Here is an 18,547-nt window from a genome sequence, read left to right as displayed (position 1 = left end):
TTTGATTTATTGTAGAGATGAGGTCTTGCCAAGTTGCCCAGGTGGGTCTTGAACCCACGGGCAAGGCAATCCACTCACCTCAACCTTCCAAAGGCGCGTGATTACAGGCTGAGCCACCGAGCCAAGCTCTTCTTCCTTTCTGATGGTAACTTTACTGGACATAGAATTCATAGTCGACAGATCTTTTCTCTTAGTCTGTTGTGCCACTTTTTTCTGGCTTTCTTGGTGGTTGCAACAGGAAATGCGTGGTCATTCCAACCGCTTCTGTAGGTGATGTGTTATCTCTCTGTCTGTTTCCAAGGTCTTTTTGTCTTTAGTTTCCAAAAGTTGAATTTTCAGAGCCATTATGGTGTCCTTTCAGCCTTCCTGGTTTTTCTGATGCCTCAGAAGCCTCCACTGGTCCTTGCTGGTGCTGCCGGGGTGCAGAAGGGCTTTCCCAGGTTGGACTTAGGGTTTTCTCTCCAGGAAATGGCGATCCTCCTACTGATTCACCTTGGCTGCCTCTGAGTGAAGAGGAGAAAAGGCTTGGGCTTTCTGGATCAGGAGGCTTGCTGAAGCCAGGTCTCTCTAGACAGATCAGCTCATGTTCCTCAATGTTTCTTTGTGGGAAACAGGTGTAGCAGACCCTGGAAGGAAGGAGAGTGTTTCTCTTGGGTATTTGTTTTTAGCAGGGCTTCCTACTGGCCTCTTTACCTTCCCCCCTTCCTATTGACCACTCTTGTTTTCCCTTGCCTAATATTGTTAGAGGAACTCAAGTGAGAATACATCTACCTAAGTTGCCTTCTCTTGCTGGGTCAGGTTTGGGAATCATTGGGTCTGAGAATAGGGATGCAGGGAGAATGCAAATTGCCCTGCTAGGGCGCTGGCCATGTAGGGGTCCCAAACCAGCTCACTCTCTTCTTACGGCCTCTCAGAGTTTTCGTTTGGTTGTCTTTTTCATTATCTTCAGGGTTTACAGTTGTGCTTAGTGGGGGAAGCAGAGAGAAACGGGTCCATCTTGTTCCAAACAGAAGTTCTCACCATCATATTTAACACATCATCTTTTAATGTATCAAGCACAATCATATAATTAAGCATTCCACTCACTAGTAACATTGGATCATCATGTATATATGATTTTTTTTCTTTTTTTTTTTGAGTTGGAGTTTCGCTCCGTCACCCAGGCTGGAGTGCAGTGGTACAGTCAGGGTCACCGCAACCTTGACCTGCTGGACTCAGGCGATCCTTCCGCTTCAGTCTTCCAAGTAGCTGGAACTACAGGCATGCGCCACCACACCCAGCTAATTTTTTGATGTATTGTAGAGATGAGGCCTCGCCAAGTTGCCCAGGCTGCTCTCGAACCCCTGGGCACAGTCAGTCCTCCCAAAGTGCTGGGATTACAGGCTTGAGCCATCGCGTCTGGCCTGCAGTTATTCTTTTTATTTATTTATTTATTTTTGAGTTGGAGTCTTACTCTGTTGCCCAGGCTAGGGTGCAGTGGTATGGTCATGGCCACTGCATCCTTGACCTGCTGGACTCAGGCAATCCTTCTGCTTCAGCCTTCCAAGTAGCTGGAGCTACAGGCATGCACCACCACGCCTGGGTAATTTTTGATTTATTGTAGAGATGAGGTCTCGCCAAGTTGCCCACGCTGGTCTCGAACCCATGCGCTCAGGCAATCCCTTCCCCTCGGCCTCCCAAAGTGCTGGGATTATAGGTGGGAGCCGCTGTGCCCGGCCCTGATTTGTTTTCAAAAGTCACCTGTGGTAGCTTGGATTAAAGATTATGTACAGGAAGCAAGATGGTACAGAGTCACTTTTCCTTGCTCCTGCCTGGAATACAACTAAGTATTTGGAAACTGTTCAACAGACAATGATAGAAGAATTCTGAAAGCTGGAAAGAAGAAGCATAGGGACCACAGGACTGAAGAAGTGACAATGTGGTGAGTCCTCTGTGTTTTCTCTTTACCGCCCATATACCCCTGGACTAGGCATTAGAGAACCCTAACACACAGGTTAATTAATTAATTTAATTTAACACCACCCCCCCATGAAGTCAATACTATTCTGATCTTTATTTCGTGGATGAGGAAACTGAGACACAGAGGCTGAGTGACTTGCCTGAGATCACACAGCTTGCTAGTGGTAGAGCCACACCGTGTGTCCTAGAGTCTCTTCTCTTATATATGGAGAGTATTGCATAGTGTTAAGCTGCCTCTCTGGAAGAATTAAACTTATTTCAGTAATTAATCTCAATGGGCCATCTTTTCCAGGGCTGCCGTAAAAACCTCTGTACCCCTTCTCTCATCTTCTGCTCATCCACCAACGTCTACCCTCAGACTTTCATGCTATTCTTTGAACTCATCTCTGCCTTAGGCCCTTTACACTTGATCTTTCCTCCCCTGGAATGTTTGTCTCAGATCTTCACTTGGCCGGCTCTTTTACTGGTATCGGTTGGAATGGGCATTGTCCGAAGGAGGCCTTCCCATGACTCCATTGCACTGTCTCTAGATTGTGCTTTACTACTACTATTCTTTCTTAATTCTTTCTCCTTGACTAAAGTTCAATAAAAGGAGAAGCCTTGCTTTTCTTGTTCACGGCTGTATCATCGGTAGCTACACACCTGACATATTGTAGGAACTCAAATATTTGTGGAATGAACAAATAAATAAATGGAGGATGAATTATAGAGTTTTCGTTACCTAAAAACCAGAAAGATGAACTTTTTTATTTTGAGACCTAAAGTTTAAGAGAAATCTGTCACACAGATCCTTATTAAAATATATTATATAATAAAAGAATTCACATTTCCATCAGCACAGTTCATTGATGATTAACAGCCATATACCATTTATTATATTTCTGTCTTCTAAAATACATACTTAGTATTCATGAACTATGGCAAGGAAGTTAGCTTTAAATCTTAATGCTTTAAGAAAAATTTTTTTATTTTAAATATGTGGAGTACAATTCAGAGTTAGGAAGAAAATCTGCTAATTGGCCAAGATTTTAAAGTTTATCAATTATTGAACATGTGCTGGGCACCAAGTTCACAAAAAGCAACTGCTACTGGGCTTATCTCATGACAAGCCAATGTCACCCTTGCCTGTATCTTTGTCTCCCGGAAGACAAGGTGATGCCTCTTCCTCCCTGATGATAAAGCCTACTTTTCCTCCTCCACAAAGACCATTCCTGGCCCCCCTCTCTGTGACATCTGAAACAAGCACAGAATCCTTTGGGATACTAATGACCTCTCACCCCTGAGGGCTGAGTGCCTGTCTGTTTAATTGTTTTCCTGGAGTGTGCAGGGCTTCCCACGTTGTCTGTTAGTTGACTGACTGCTGGGTGCTCAGGTGCAAACAAAGGAATGCCAGAGCTAAGTCCAGCCTTTCAGGCGCATACAGCCAGTGAGAAAATGTGTTTGCACCACAGAAGTTCTAATGGTAGTTAGAATAAATCTCTCATTATAGCGACTCCCTTTTCTTGCTTCTCTGTTTTTGCAAATGTAACTTTTCCATCTTTGTGACTAAGGAAGGAATAAGAGGTATAAGAGGAAGAGCTGGTTAGAAGCAGAACATAATGACTTTATTTGAGGTTGAATTTGCGGTTTTGGTGGGACTGGCTTGGCTGAATCATCTCTGCTCCCTTCTACTGACACTGACTCAGCCAACTGCCAAATCCTGAAGACTCTGCCTCTAAGAAGACTTCCGGACCTCCGGTTCACATGCTCATCTGAACAACTGCAGCAGCCTTGGAGCCATCTCCAGGACCATCACCTCTCTTTTCCAGTCTATTCTTAAGCCCCAGTTCTGAGTTTTCAGTTTTTCAATAGCCATTTCAGTGCGTATTCAGACTGAGGATGTATCTTAGTCTGTTCCTGTAGCTATAACGAAATACCTTAGCTGGGTAACTTATGAACAAAAAAAATTGGTTTCTGAGAGTTCTAGAGACTGGGAAGTCCAAGTTCAAGGCACTAGCAGATTCGGTGTCTGATGAAGTCTTGCTTTCTGCAATGTATTTTTATTCATTTATTTTTTTGAGTTGGAGTCTCACTCCGTCACCCAGGCTGGAAGGCAGTGGCAGGCTCACGGCCACTGCAGCCTCGACCTGCTGTGGGCTTAGGCGATCCTTCCACCTCAGCCTTCCAAGTAGCTGGAATGACAGACACATACCACCACGCCGGCTAGTTTTTTTTTTTTTGTGGTTTATTGTAGAGACATGGTCTCACCAACAGGCCCAGGCTGGTCTCAAAACCCCGGGCTCAGCCAATCCTCTCACCTTGGCCTCCCAAAGTGCTGGGATTACAGGCTGAGCTACTACGCCTGGCCTGCCATTTTTTAAAACAAAATAATTATGCATATTTATGGGGTGCACATGATACTTTCCTACACACATACCATGAGTAATGATCAAATCAGGTTATTTAGGATATCTATCACCTCAAACATTTATCATTTCTTTGTGTTGGTAACATTTCAAATCTTCTCTTTTTGCTATTTTGAAATATATAACATATTGTATATTGTATAACACACTACTGTGATATTGAACACTAGAGCTTCCTCTTTCTATCTAGCTGCATGTTTGTACCCGTTAATCAACCTTTCATTCCCCTCCCTGCTTCTTAGCTTTTGGTAACCACCATTCTACTCTCTACCTTCATGAGATCAACTTTTTTATCTCCCACATATGTGAGAACATGTGATATTTGTCTTTCTGTGCCTGGCTTATTTCACTTAACACAGTGACCTCTAGTTCTTGCTCTCTGCTTTAAGATGGTACCTTGTTGCTGAATCCTTGCATGGCAGAAGAGACAGAAAAATCAGGAAGCTCTCTGAAGCTTTTTTTTTTTTTTTGAGTTGGAGTCTCACTCTGTTGCCCAGGCTGGAGTCAGTGGCACATTCACGGTTACCCCCGTGTTGACCTGCTGGGCCCCGGCGATCCTTCCACCTCAGCCTTCCAAGTAGCCGGAACTACTGGCGTGCTACCACACCCAGCTAAGTTTTGATTTATTGTAGAGACAAGGTCTCACCAAGTTGTCCAGTCTGGTCTCAAACCCGTGGGCTCAGGCAATCCTCTTGCCTCGGCCTCCCATAGTGCTGGGATTACTGGCTGAGCCACTGAGCCTTGTTGAAGCCTCTTTGATAAGGTGATGAATCTCATTCATGAGACTGGAGCCTTCATGGCCTAACCATTTCACAAAGGCTCCACTTACTATTGCTATACTGGGGGTTAGGCTCAACATCAACATGAATTTTGGAGGGACACAAGCCTCAAACTATAGCAGGACAAAAACAAACAGCTCTATATTTCTTGTCTTCGTGCAGGTTCTGATGATGACTTCACTATATTTCTCAAAGGAGGCCTCCAAAGGACTTATAGACATTGTAATCTGCCCTTAATGGCTTAGATTAGAACTCCTCCATAGGCTGTTCATAATCCCCTGGCCAAAGTGTGTGCTCCCCATCTTTGAGTTCTCGTAGGACCTTCTGTACATTTCCAGCACCCATCATGTTATACTTAATGCCAGACTGAATGTATATGTAGCTCACCTATTAAGCAATTGGAGAGAAAAAGTTCATGCCTTACCCATATTGGAGGCTTCTCGTCCTCTACCCTAGCAGCTGCCTCATGTATAGGGTGCTTTATACAAGAGGTGACCATATAATTTGTTATAATTCAGTGTCCAAATTGGAACACTTTGGAGAGTAAATGGGTCACTATTAAGAATTATGCTGACTGGGCTCGGTGGCTCAGCCTATAATCCCAGCACTTTGGGAGGCCGAGGTGAGTGGACTGCCTGATCCCATGGGTTGGAGACCAGCCCGGGCAATCTGATGAGACCTCGTCTCTACAATAAATTAAAAAAAAAATTAGCTGGGCATGGTAGTGCTTGCCTGTGATTCTGACTACATGGAAGGCTGAGGTGGAAGGGTTGCCGGATCCCAGCAGGTTGACACTGGGGTGGCCATGAGCACGCCACTGCACTCCAGCCTGGGCACAGAGTGAGACTCCAACTCAAAACAAAACAAAGAATTCTGCTTAGCCAGGTGTAGTAGCATGCACCTGTAGTTCTGGCTACTTGGAAGGCTGAGGCAGAAGGATCACCAGAGCCCAGCAGGTAGACACTGGGGGGGCGGGGTGTGAGTGTGCCACTGCACTGCAGCCTGGGCGATAGAGTGAGACTCCAACTCAAAAAAAAAAAAAGACTTATGCTAGGCTACAAGTGAAACTGAAATTGTCCTTGGCTACTTGGACATATGGTCATCGATGCCAAATGAAGGCTCAATGAACAGTTCATGAGTCCAACAGAAATGCTGGTTGGGTAGCTGGACAGTGAACAGCATAAAAAAGTGGAAGAAGGAAACCTTCTTGGAGCTGGCTTTGGTGGGGATGGTCCCACAGAGTAGGTAGTCCCTGAGTATGTCCAGAGGTAATGTATGAGATTCAGGAAGGTCTCATTAAACAGAGACAAGAAGGAATAACATGATGGAAGGACATGACTGTGGGAGCAAAGGCAAAACCACATTTAATATAATCAGAGAAAAGTGAGCATGGCTGAAATGATGGTTTATATTTGGGAGAAATAAGCAATCAGGCTAGAAAGTGGAGCTGGAGGGAACTGGGCTGCTAATACCAGTCCAGGAGGGCGGTCTTCATCCAGGAGGTAGAAGCAGGCACCTGAGTATTTGTCAGCAGGAAAGAGACCAAGCAAACGCAGAATTGTAGGGAGGGTAGTCTGATGGCAGTGTTTAGAGCAGGAAGTGACAGGCCATATGGGATCCCTGGAAATAATTTCAGTGTAAGATGACAAGGGCTTAAAGAAAATATTGGTAACCGAAAAGAGTGAATCAGGAGAGTCTAAAAGGAAAAATTAACAGGGCTTTGTGATCCGAGAGGATCAGGAGTGGCTTTGGGGTGATACTTTGTACAGATTCTGTCTGTTGGCATCAAAGGTTGAAATAAGAAAGTCAAGGGAGGAGACAATCTAGAGGAAGATTATAAATGTGAGGTACCAGTGGGTCATCTAAATGGACACATCTAGAAGATATACACAGAAGAACGCCTAGAAGGTGGGAGAAGTCTGGACTCATGACAGCAATTTAGGAGTCACCCACCTGTGGAGGGCCATAGGCGAGAGACAAGAGTATGGAGCCAAGCAGTAGGAAGAGTAATGGTGATTTTTGAGATCTTGGGAATTGCCTGCACTTAATGAGGAGAGAGGCAAAAGACAGAAGTGGGGGTGGGAGGGACTGGATGACCCAGAGTCCCGAGGGCTAAACAGAGTTTCAAGAAGGAGGTGCCCAACTGTGTCAAAATCTCACAGAAAGGTTGAGAAGAATGAACACTCACACGGTGAAAAATAGCTTTGGCAATTGGGGTGATGCTCAAAACGAAAAGTATTCAGGAAAATGAGCCAGAAATGGATGTCTCTGGCCAGGGATATTGCCAGAGGCTGACAAAGCTGTGTTGGCCCCAGCTGTGTTGATGTGTGTTTCCTTCCTTAAGCAGAACTTAAAGGCAGAACAACCAAAGAGTCTGTTCGACACAGCTAAAATATGAATGGTTCTAATATTAAGCAGGCTTGTGACCCAAGACCAAAGAACCCAAATGATAGATACTAACCTGTAATATCTTTCTTCGCCTAGAAGGGAGCAATACTGGGCATAGAAGAAAGAACTTTCCTTGATACAGATTCCATCATAATGATACCTAAAAAATAAAGGTTGCTTTAAAAATACTGTCCAACTATGGACATGCTTTATGGAAGGTGCAGAGCAGGCGAGCTAATGAAGGCTTGGCATTCTTCTCCGGGTGTCGTCACTGGTTCCATTTATTCCAAAAAGCTCATCCTTCTGCCAGACCAAGCTCTGTTAGACAAGTAACTGCGGATGCTGGACTCTGCTTTCCTGACTTAGAGTATGCTAATTTTAGAGAGATGTGACAGGAAAGGCCTCCTGTGCCCTGTCGCGAACCTTTTTAAGGTACAGCGGAATGATATCAAGGCTCCCTCTACTGAGAATGGGACTCGTTCTCAGAAACCGGGTAAAGAACTGGGTGCCTTCTCTTGTCCGGGCTCCGAGCAGAACACGGTTTTTCTCAAGTTGATTATTACCTAAGAGCAGGTTTAGCAAACTCTTCTACTGTTTTCAATTCCTTCATGAGTGGTGGCCCCCTTTACTAACTTGGCTTTGATTTCTTCTCAACTGATTTCCTGTCTCTATTTCAAACAAACAACAAATAGCACTGATAATTGAGGGACAATAATGACACACTGCATGCAATAATGCCGGAATTTTCTTTCACATTAAAAATATAACCGTGGGAGGCCAGGCACGGTGGGTGCATGTCCCATAATCCCAGCACTTTGGAAGGCCAAGGTGGGAGGATCGCTCGAGGCCAGGAGTTCGAGACTAGCCTGAGCAACATCGCAAGACCCTCTCTCTACAGAAAATGCAAAAAAAAAAAAAAAAAAAAAATCAGGCGGGTGTGGCGGCTCACATCTGTAGTCCCAGCTACTCAGGAGGCTGAGGCAGGAAGGTCACTTGAGTCCAGGTGTTCGAGGCGGCAGTGAGCTATGATTGCACCACTGCACTCCAGCCTGGGTGACAGAGTGAGACCCAGTCTCAAACAAATCAATCAAATAAATAAATAAATAAACGGGGTCCGACAATTAAGTGTGCGAACCCCTCCTAGAAAAAGTGCTACCTACCTCCTTGCTGAATATCACTATGGTCACCTTTGAGGTACTCCCCTTGGGAAACTATACTCTGACACCAGCTAGTCTATCCAGCAAAGGAATTTTGGAACTCTTTTTCTGGAACGGGCATCAGAGCTGTCGTTGTAGTACCTTTGACGTCCTGAGTGTCATCAAATGCCTTCCTTTCGATATTTCCTGTATCTTTGAGTAAAGAAAAAAGTCACTGGGGTCCAGATCAGGTGAGTAGGGCGGGTGTTCCAATGAAGTTATCTGTACAGTGTTGCCAACGTAAGAACATGGTGGCAAGTTCACAGACTTAATTGTCAGACCCCAACAAATAATGATGACAGCTCTGATGGTGATTCCAGAGAAAGAGCTCCAAAATTGCTTTGACAGGCGGACTAGGTGCTGGTGTTGGTGCATAGCTGCCCAAGGCTTGTACTTCGAAGGTGACTGTAGTGATAATTAGCAATGAGTTTTGTGAACCTAATTGTTGGGCCTTTTGTATATATAACCGTGGGACATATAACCGTGTATATATAACTGTAGGAACCCCTTGAATATAATTCAAATATCCAATTAGATGACTATGAAATTTTAGTTCAAGGAGTAATGGAAAAATTCTGTTATTATTTTTGTGTGTGTGTGAGTAATTAGAAATGTATTAGAGGATAGAAAAGACCCCGGTAGTGGGGGGGTCCCAAAAGGAGAGGTCCAGAAACAGTTGCCAGTTCTGTTATTCTATGTGTATAATTACCTAAATTTTTTTTTTTTGGAGTCTCACTCTGTCGCCCAGACTGGAGTGCAGTGGCCGCTCCCGGCCACCGCAGCCTCGACCTGCTGGGCTCCGGTGACCTACCAGGCCCAGCTAATTTTTTCGATTTATTGTAGAGACAAGATCTCGCCAAGTTGCCTCGGCCGGTCTCGAACCTGTCGGCTCAGGCAATCCACTTGCCTCAGCCTCCCAAAGTGCTGGGATTATAGACTGAGCCACCGAGCCCAGCCAGACTTTTGTATTTTAACAAAATTTCTAAGAAAATAGAAACCAGTATTTGGTTCTAGCATCACCTGAATGTAAGTTTAGGCACTGGGATTTAATTCGAATTATGGGCATTCTTTGGTGAGAGTTATTATTTATAGTTTGTTTTGTTTTGTATGTTTTGGTCACTCGTTTGGTGATTCCCCCCCCTCCCCAAATCATTGTTTTTAACATTTAAAATAAGACAAAAATTATAGACTTACCTGGCACTCTCTCTTGTGCCCAGCCTCCGGATGCCAAGATCGGGAAACACCAAGTGCACAAGCTAAAAGAGGAAGCCATAATAAGAATAATTAATAAACTGCAATTTGAAAATTTAGAAACTTCCTATTTTTTTCCTCTTACAATGTTTAAATGGTACTTCCTCATTTCTGATTATTTTTTTAAAAAGTAAATAAAATTTGAGGGGAAAAAAAATCAGACAAGTATGAAAAAGAAAATGTACCACTCAGAGAAAATTGCCATAGAAACCTCAATCATTCCTTCCAGTCTTTTTCCCAAAGCCTCACTATGCATATGTGTTCTTTTTGTTTACACATGAAATAGCTGGCATCATATAACTAGCATGTCTGCAGTTTCACAGTCTACTTTTTCCCCTCAACATTATACCCCAGACATTCCCCCTTGTCATTTAAAATTCTCTGGAAATGGGGTTATTGACCACTGCGTCATAGTCTATTTTGTGAGAATGCCATAATTTTACTGTTTTCCTCTCTTTTTAATGTGATTGCCAATTTCACTTTTTTATTATTCATTTATTTGCCCATCTTTTTCCTTTCCAGATTTCGTTAGTGAATGCTATTAAATTCTTGAATAACAGTGCTATTTCTCACTAAACCTCTCATCTCCCAATTACCTTGTTTTTAGAGAGCACTGCTGTTAAGCTATGATCAATAACGGTCTCTTCCAGTTTTCTAATTAGAAGGGGATCATGGCTTGCATGGTATCCAGGCGCACGACTGTTGGAAGTGGAAATCTTAGATCATGGTGAAATTATAAAACACAGAGCAGGGAAGCCTCAGTGTTTGGAGCTGATAAGTAATGATTTCTGGTTTTTAAAAAAATTTTTTTTACACCCCCCTCCATCACCCTTCAGCCCCTGCTCCTGGTTGCGTTTATGTTGCATGCCTCTTTGTTTTTGTTTTTTTTTTATTCATTCCCAAATAGTAGGAATTGATGGACACATTTCTCCTCTTGTCTGGCTCTGTGCGCTCTCTCTTCCTGCAGGAAGCCACCGAGCCCGGATGTGGAGAAGGGAAGATCAAAGTAACAAGGCAGGTGAGTCTGACACACTTAAACAACACAGTTATTGCATGCAAACGCAGAAAGTCTTGCAGGGACGGAGAACCAAAATGTATAGAAGACAAACAGCAGGAGAGAAAAGGAAAAGTCAGCCAAGTTTAAAGGCGAAATTAGAAGCCAGAAATCCTTGTTGTTGATAAGAAATTCTGACAATTTCCCCTCCTCTGACTTAAGGAAATCCCTCAAAATCTTCCTGCGTTGCCTAGTTGTAAAATAAAACTAAGATGCACATATTAGGTGCCCAAAGAAATTATTAGAAGGCACGCAGCAGGCTCAGATTCAAGGCCTTGGGAAGTAATCTGGTGTTTTGGAGGAAGAAGCAGAATTAAACTGTCTGGTTGTCTGGCAACATCATAACCTGCATATCTGATACTATTGAGTCACTCCAACCCCCGATCATCCTGTGATTTCTTCTTAATATAGACAGCAAGCACATCAGAGTCAAAAAGAAAAAAAAAACTGGGATGAGTACTTGCAGAAAATATAATTAAGTTAAAAATTACATCCATAATATAGAGAGAACTCACAGAAATCAATAGGAAAAACACCAGTACTCCGATAGGAAATGGTCTGATGAGACTATGTATATACACACACAACTTGCACATTACCAACGCATGTGCAAAATAATAACCTAATAACCCAATAAATGCAAGCAGAAACAGCTATATATAGTTTTTACCCAACAAATTTTCTAGGTTAGGAATCTGGATTTGTGTAAGAATATCATGAATTATTGTGAAAGGCGTGAACTGGCTACAATTGTTCACACTTGGTTGTAGAAAGCAATTTGGCAGGTCACATCCAGGAATCTATCTCAGGGAAATGCCCAGATACAGATGGGGATTTATGCTGTTTAGAACAGAAGAAAATTATCAATAGCCTATATTTGCAATATGGTTAGATAAACATGGTACATCCAAAAATATTTCACAGCCATTATACAACAGGCATTTGAAAATAGTATAATGTGAAAATGTGGATGATATTTGAGGCAAATAATGATAAAAGTTTCTTTCTTAGTTGCTTCCCATGTGTCAAGACTGTTTTATTCTCTTTTTATGTGTTTTGTCATTCATACCTTAAAAGTACCTCAAGAAGTAGACACTATTATTAATATTACTATTACCAAAGTCTTTATTCACATATGATAAAATTGAGGCACAACATGGCTAAGTCACCCAGGATTATAACCTAAGAAGAAGTCTGATTCCAAGGTTGGTGATGTTAGAAATGATAACATATTACATTCTCATTCTCATTCTTTCTCTCTCTCTCTCGTTTATCTTATCCATCTTCCATCTATTGATTCTATCTATCTATCTATCAGCCAGGGTCCTGACAGGGAACAGATGGTATATTCGTGAAAATAATTGAAGTAGAATTTAACAAAAAGAATCCGAAGAGGAGACAGAAATCAAATCAGAAGGAGAATGTCTTCAGAGGGAGTCCTCATATCTATCTATCTGTCTCCTAATCTATCATCTATTGATCTAATCTCTATCTATCTTATCCGTCTATCTATCTATTGTCTGTCTAATCTGTCTGTCCATCACATATCCATACATGGATCTTTCAATCCATTCATCCACATAGTGTCCATATGACAGAATGAGGCACAAGGATTGCAGGGAACAGGTAGCAAAGTGAATTGTGAGACACACAAGAACAAGAACTTCTGTTCTTGGGCATTTAGCTAAAATTATAAAACTCTCAAAAAGCCCTCAACTGTAATCCCACACAATGAAGGAGGGAGAGGAGGAAGTGTAAGAGGTTTTCTTGTCCAGAACCATCCTTTTTCCTGAGAAGGGGTGAGGGGGATGTGAGCCAGTTACCTCAGGCCTCACGGAAGGGGACTCAAGAGTCATTCAAAGGGCAACCTAGGACTCCCGGTGGCTAATGAAAGCAGGGCTGGCCAGTGGCTTTGGGGGACGAGCTGAAGAGAATGGCTGCTGTCCTGGGTCCAGCCGGTAGACCCACGGTCTGTTCAGGCCAGAAATGGCGGAGTACTTTCCGTGGCCAGAAGTCAGCCACGCACATGTGGGAAAGCCCAGACTCTGCCCAGCAAGGCACACGGATAGGCAGTGTGGCCTCAGCAGCCTTGGAAGGCAGATTGCAGGATGGGCAGAAAATGATTGCCAGAAAAGAGTCATTCACCAAGCCAAGGGCTGCACACTGGAATGTTCCCAATGGGGGTGCTCTGAACAACACCACTGGGAGACAGAAAGTCAGCACCTGGCTCCCAAAGCATGCAGCCCCGAAGAAAGAACTTTCCAGCCACTCTTACCTCCTTCCCTTCATCCCAGAGGGGTCAAACCACACAGTCGGGGAGGAGAGGGGGTGGGGAGGAAGGGAGAAGGAGAAAGAGGGAGTTCTCTGTGGCAAGATACCAAGCTGGGGGACCTGGGGAAGTGGCTCCACTTTAAACCGAGTTCAGAGTTTTGATATTATATGGGACTGAACATTCTAAGAACCAGACTGATATTGTAAGTGGAGGGACAACAAGACTTTGTATCACCCAAAGATTCCTATCCAACCCATGTTGCTTGCTCAAATGCTCCTTCGGGAGCTGGAGGAAAACCACCCAGTGGGCAGGTCCAGGGGACATGGAAAAGAAAAACGAAGTCGCCATGTGGTGACTCCCCAAGCTCCTTCTGGTCACACACGTGTGCGTGTGTGCAAATGAAATGGACATATATAGCCATATCTCTGGACAGGGAGGCTATAGCTGGTGTCCATTTTCTTCTGTTTCTACACTTTCCTCTATTTCCACATTTCCTACAAAGGGAACGTGTTCGTTTTATAATCAGAAAAACATCAGAACATGTTATTTCAAAAGAGGAAGTCCGCCTTCCGGAAATTCCCTAATCCATGTAACGTATCACTTGTACCAGGAATGAGCATTACCCATCACATGCCCAGGACTGCCAAAAAGAGCAAGAGACGTTCTAACATCTGCACAGGAACTTGGCGTGAAAATCAACTCCAATCCCAGGGGAGGAGGGAGGAAGTGAGAACTGGGAATTTTGTTGTTTCTCTTGTAAACGTGCTTCAGGATCACATCCTTTTCCCCTTCCCCTCCCTTCTCCACTTAGTCACAAATTCAGCAGCACAGGGGCCCTTCTCAATACCAGGTCGCCTGAAGTGGCCCATTCTTCAGGCAAATGTCCAACAACAGCTTAAAGTTAGTACCTTGGCATCTTGGGGGAATGGATTCCCAGATGAAAAAATGCTAAAGAATTGCATGTTGCCACACACTGGAGTCTCTCTAATTTTTTTCTTGGAACACTCTGCAGTGGAATTGCTGCAGAGGTGAAACCACCTTGTAACAAGATCTTAAAAGCGATTACAAAAAAGATTTTTTGCTATCTTGGATAATGAAGTAGGGATCTCACAGAGCTAAGACATGTCACGCCAAAGTCACTCACTTCCCTCTGATACAGTTGGTAGATAAGAAAAGGCTGTAAGGCCAGGATACCAGAACTCAGCACAGCCTTGGATAAAGTTTCCTAACATTCTGAGTGATGAAATGGCAAAATATGGGCAGGATGATAACACATTGGAGGGAATTGCAGCTGGCTGAAAAATCTTACTCAGGGTCACCTAGCGAGATGATGTCTTCAGAGGTATACTTTTCTTTTTTCTTTCTTTCTTTTTTTTTTGAGTTGGAGTCTCACTCTGTTGCCCAGACTGGAGTGCAGTGGTTGCTCCCAGCCACCGCAGCCTCGACCTCCTGGGCTCCGGCGATCCTTCCGCCTCAGCCTTCCAAGTCGCTGGAACTACAGGCATGTGCCACCATGCCCAGCTAATTTTTTGATTTATTGTAGAGATGAGGTTTTGCCAAGTTGCCCAGGCTGGTCTTGCACCCGTGGGCTCAGGCAGTCTCTCACCTCAGCCTCCCAAAGTGCTGGGATTATAGGCATGAACCACTGCGCCCAGCCTGAGGCATGCTTTTCAAATGTGGCAGCTTTGCTAGGTTTGGAAGACTGAATGACCTACCTACGAATCAAGAAGTTGGTGGGAAATGGAACAGCACATCAAAACCAAAGAACTTAAATAGAACAAGAATGAGGGAAGAGCTACCCTTGGGCTCAAATAGTTCGCTGCAGGATGATAACAATCTGATAACAACAACAACAATATTTCATAATTACATAGAGTATTAAACAATCTGGCTTCACTTCAACTCATCTGAAAAACTACTTAAGTTCTGTTTTTGTTAGCCATGAGGTTAAAGTGAATCCAACAGAGTGACACAGAAAAATACAAGCCAACAGTAGCCAGAAAGAAAAAGTAGGAGCCCCTGTCCCCCAAGCACACCTGAGGCATTGGGTTCTACTCTTGGGGCCACCCTTGAGAGTTACATCAATAATTGAAGTCCTGAGGAAACAGGTGGGCAGGAAGGTGAAGGTCTGGAAGCCAAGCATTATTGGATGGTGAAGGAGGGACAGAGAGATGTGAACGGTTGTTTTAGATATTTCAGCAGCAGCCATATGGGAAGATTGTGTCTGCCCAAGATCTACTAAAAAAGAGAAGAAAGAAAGGAGGGAAAGAGGATGTTGAATTGGCAGCTTTGTGGACAGCGAGAAAGCTCTGTCATCCAGATCACTGAAGCCCAACCAGATGGCCACCCACAGTGGTGTGGTTGTACAGGCTGCGAACTGCTCCAAGGTTCCCACTGAGGAGACGTGCAGGTTTTCAGGTCACAGATCCTGATGTGAAGTTGTATTTGTACAGAGGAAGCGCCACCTTCCTCTTAAAAAGAAATGTCCTGTCCCCTCACCCAGCTCTATGCCCCTGCAGCTGTCTCTGCCCTGAGAGGGCACCGTGTTCTCATAAGAGGCTCCAAGACAGAGAGGTCCTTTAGAAGAGATCTTGTACTGGGTGTGCACTTGGACCAGGTGACCTCCAGCATGTCTTTGAACTCAAGGATATTTTTGTGGGAAGAGCAAGTGTAAAGAGCTCTGACATACAATTCAAGAGGAGGTACAAGGGGGAACCCAAAACAACCCCAGAATCGATTTATTTATTTATTTATTTGAGTTGGAGTCTCACTCAGTCGCCCAGACTGGAGTGCAGTGGCCGCTCCCGGCCACCGCAACCTCCACCTGCTGGGCTCCGGTGATCCTTCCACCTCTGTCTTCCAAGTAGCTGGAACTACAGGCATGCGCTACCATGCCCGGCTAATTTTTTAAATTTATTGTAGAGATGAGGTCTCGCCAAGCTGCCCAGGTGGGTCTCGAACCCGCGGGCTCAGGCAATCCACTCACCTCAGCCTCCCAAAGCACGGGATTACAGGCTGAGCTACCGAGCCCAGCTCCAGAATTTATTTATTAAAAATTCTGTGTTTCTTCTTGCATGTTTAAACTTCAGTCACCTTCAAACTACTCTCCATTTGATGCAATACTTCTATTCAGACGTTTTTTTCACTGCTCAAAACAGTTTTTGAGCTCATCTCCTTTGATGCCTTTTAGTGCTCCTGCCGTTTTTTGTTTCATGTCTTCCACATGGGCAAAATGTTTCCCTTTGAGGACTTTTTTTCATCCATGGAAACAAACAAACAAAAAAAAGGAGCTCAGGGTGAGATTGGGTGAATAGGGAAGGTGGGCATGGGGAGCATGCCTTTTTTGGTCAAAAACTGCTGAACACTCAGCACAGTGTGGGCAGGTACGTTTTCACGGTGGAAGAACCAGTCATCTGTTTGCCACAACTCAGGATGTTTCTTCTGTAATGCAGACTCACAACAACACTAGCTGGTACACTGATGCTGCTGGGTTTCTAGAACATCTACCCAGCGGGGGAAGCCTGTACTACAAAGGGACCCATCCTCCAAAAAATAAATTCAGGTGTTTTTTGGGGGGTCCCCCTTAGTATTTGCTATCCTGGCATTGCAACTAGCTGTGGGATCCTCAGTCTTATCACCCAGGTTTGTTTTCCTGACCATGAAATGACACTAATGCTATCTTCCTGAGTTGGTGGCTGTGACAACCAGAATATAAGTTCAATAACAGCAGGAATTTTTATGTTTCTTGCTCATTGTTGTATCCCCAGCATCTAAAACAGAGCCTGGCACATAACCACAGCTCAAGAAACATTTGTTGAACGCAGACAGTTTCAGACTATTCCTGTGCTAGTGTGTGTGTGTGTGTGTGTGTGTGTGTGTGTGTGTGTGTGTGTGTGTGCGCGTGCGCGCGCAGTATATGGTCTTAAAGTTCCGGAATATAGGTCTTCACCTCCAGAGGAAAATTTTAAGAACCAGTGAATTCTCTAAGCACTACCAAACTGTGGGAAGCATCGGTTGTCTGACACCACAAAGTGGCTCTCAGAGGGTACTAGGTCTTGACATTTGATGCAGGGAACAATGGTCCAGCAAACCTGGCTTCTTGAGGAGTGCTTGGAGCCATGGTAGTTACATTCCATTAGATGCTACCCCATTCCTTGTCTTTCCTGGCCCCTTACTATGAGTTGTGGGCAAAGAGAAATGACTGACAGAATGGCTTTTCAACAGAGATGAAGGATGCTGACCAGCGGGTTGGCTTCCCAGAATGAAGCCAGAACTACTACCCATCGAGAACCCAAGACACCTGTCACCATGTCCTCCATTAACTTGCTTCCTTTTAAAAAATTCAATGAATACCATTCTTAATCTTCAATCTACCTTCCCAAACATTGCTGGGTTGACTTGGTTCTGTGCACTTTGCCCACAGGTCTCCAAGTAGATCTCATACATGAGGTATCGAGGCACACTGTACCCTTCGCAAATGCAGAAATTGTCGACCAACCTGGGGTGGGAAAGAGGACAGGAAGAGAAAATTGGCATTTGTTCTTCTGGAGCAAGATAGATGGACAAAACCCAGACACACGTGTGGGGTGTGTCTAAATATTTTTAACAAAATATATCTAATTTATTGAATGAAACCCTGCAAAGTCCCACAACTAGCATCAATTACATACCCCTTTGTCCTTAAGACAGTGACAGGTCTATTGATTATGGGTTTCTAGATGATCAACACAGGGGCTTTTTGTTTAGTTTGTTTTGGGGCGGGTTGGCATGCTAAAAAGAAGTCCAAATTATACAGACACTGTAACAACACTTTTATAAAGGTCGCAGCCAAGATCACATAACTACGGAGAGAAGAATTATTTACTCCACCTCGTGAATAAGATACAAAACAATACCTCAGGTAAATCTCTTACCCCTGCAGTAACCGCAAAGCAGACTCATCTTCCCAGTCCCCATATGCCTGCAACTCAGGAGATGTGTTCATGTCTGTTCCTGTCTTATCCCTCTACTCTGAAGCAGTTGTTCGCATGGTTCTTAAGCCCCTACGATTTAGGGAGGGCCACTATGCTTGATTCTTTGAATTGCAATAAGATGTCAAATGCAGAACACCAAAAGACAGAGAGACAGCTCACTGTTGCCCTCGACTTCTTGTTGGGTACAGAGCAAAAGCAGCATTTAGTGTCACCCACAGTGCCTGTGATCTCTGCTCGAGGTGGGACCTTCACGGTGAGGTGGGCAGGGTG

General features: G+C 44.1%; 1 protein-coding gene across 1 annotated transcript in view; it reads right to left on the bottom strand.

Moving 5' to 3' along the window:
- The window catches only part of RFX8 (RFX family member 8, lacking RFX DNA binding domain), a 67,586-nt gene extending 49,790 nt beyond the window's left edge, over window positions 1-17,796 (bottom strand). The window contains 1 exon segment of the mRNA XM_008071429.1: window positions 17,679-17,796. Within this exon segment, the coding sequence (XP_008069620.1) occupies window positions 17,679-17,750 (72 nt within the window). The 5' untranslated portion in view covers window positions 17,751-17,796.
- Between the last annotated feature and the right edge of the window lie 751 nt (window positions 17,797-18,547).

This window comes from Carlito syrichta, unplaced genomic scaffold (assembly GCF_000164805.1).
Source record: "Carlito syrichta isolate Samal-C Ts95f unplaced genomic scaffold, Tarsius_syrichta-2.0.1 Scaffold314328, whole genome shotgun sequence".
NCBI classification, from domain to species: Eukaryota; Metazoa; Chordata; class Mammalia; order Primates; family Tarsiidae; genus Carlito; species Carlito syrichta.
Note: the sequence above shows the minus strand (reverse complement) of the source record. Positions and strands in the feature narration are given on the sequence as shown.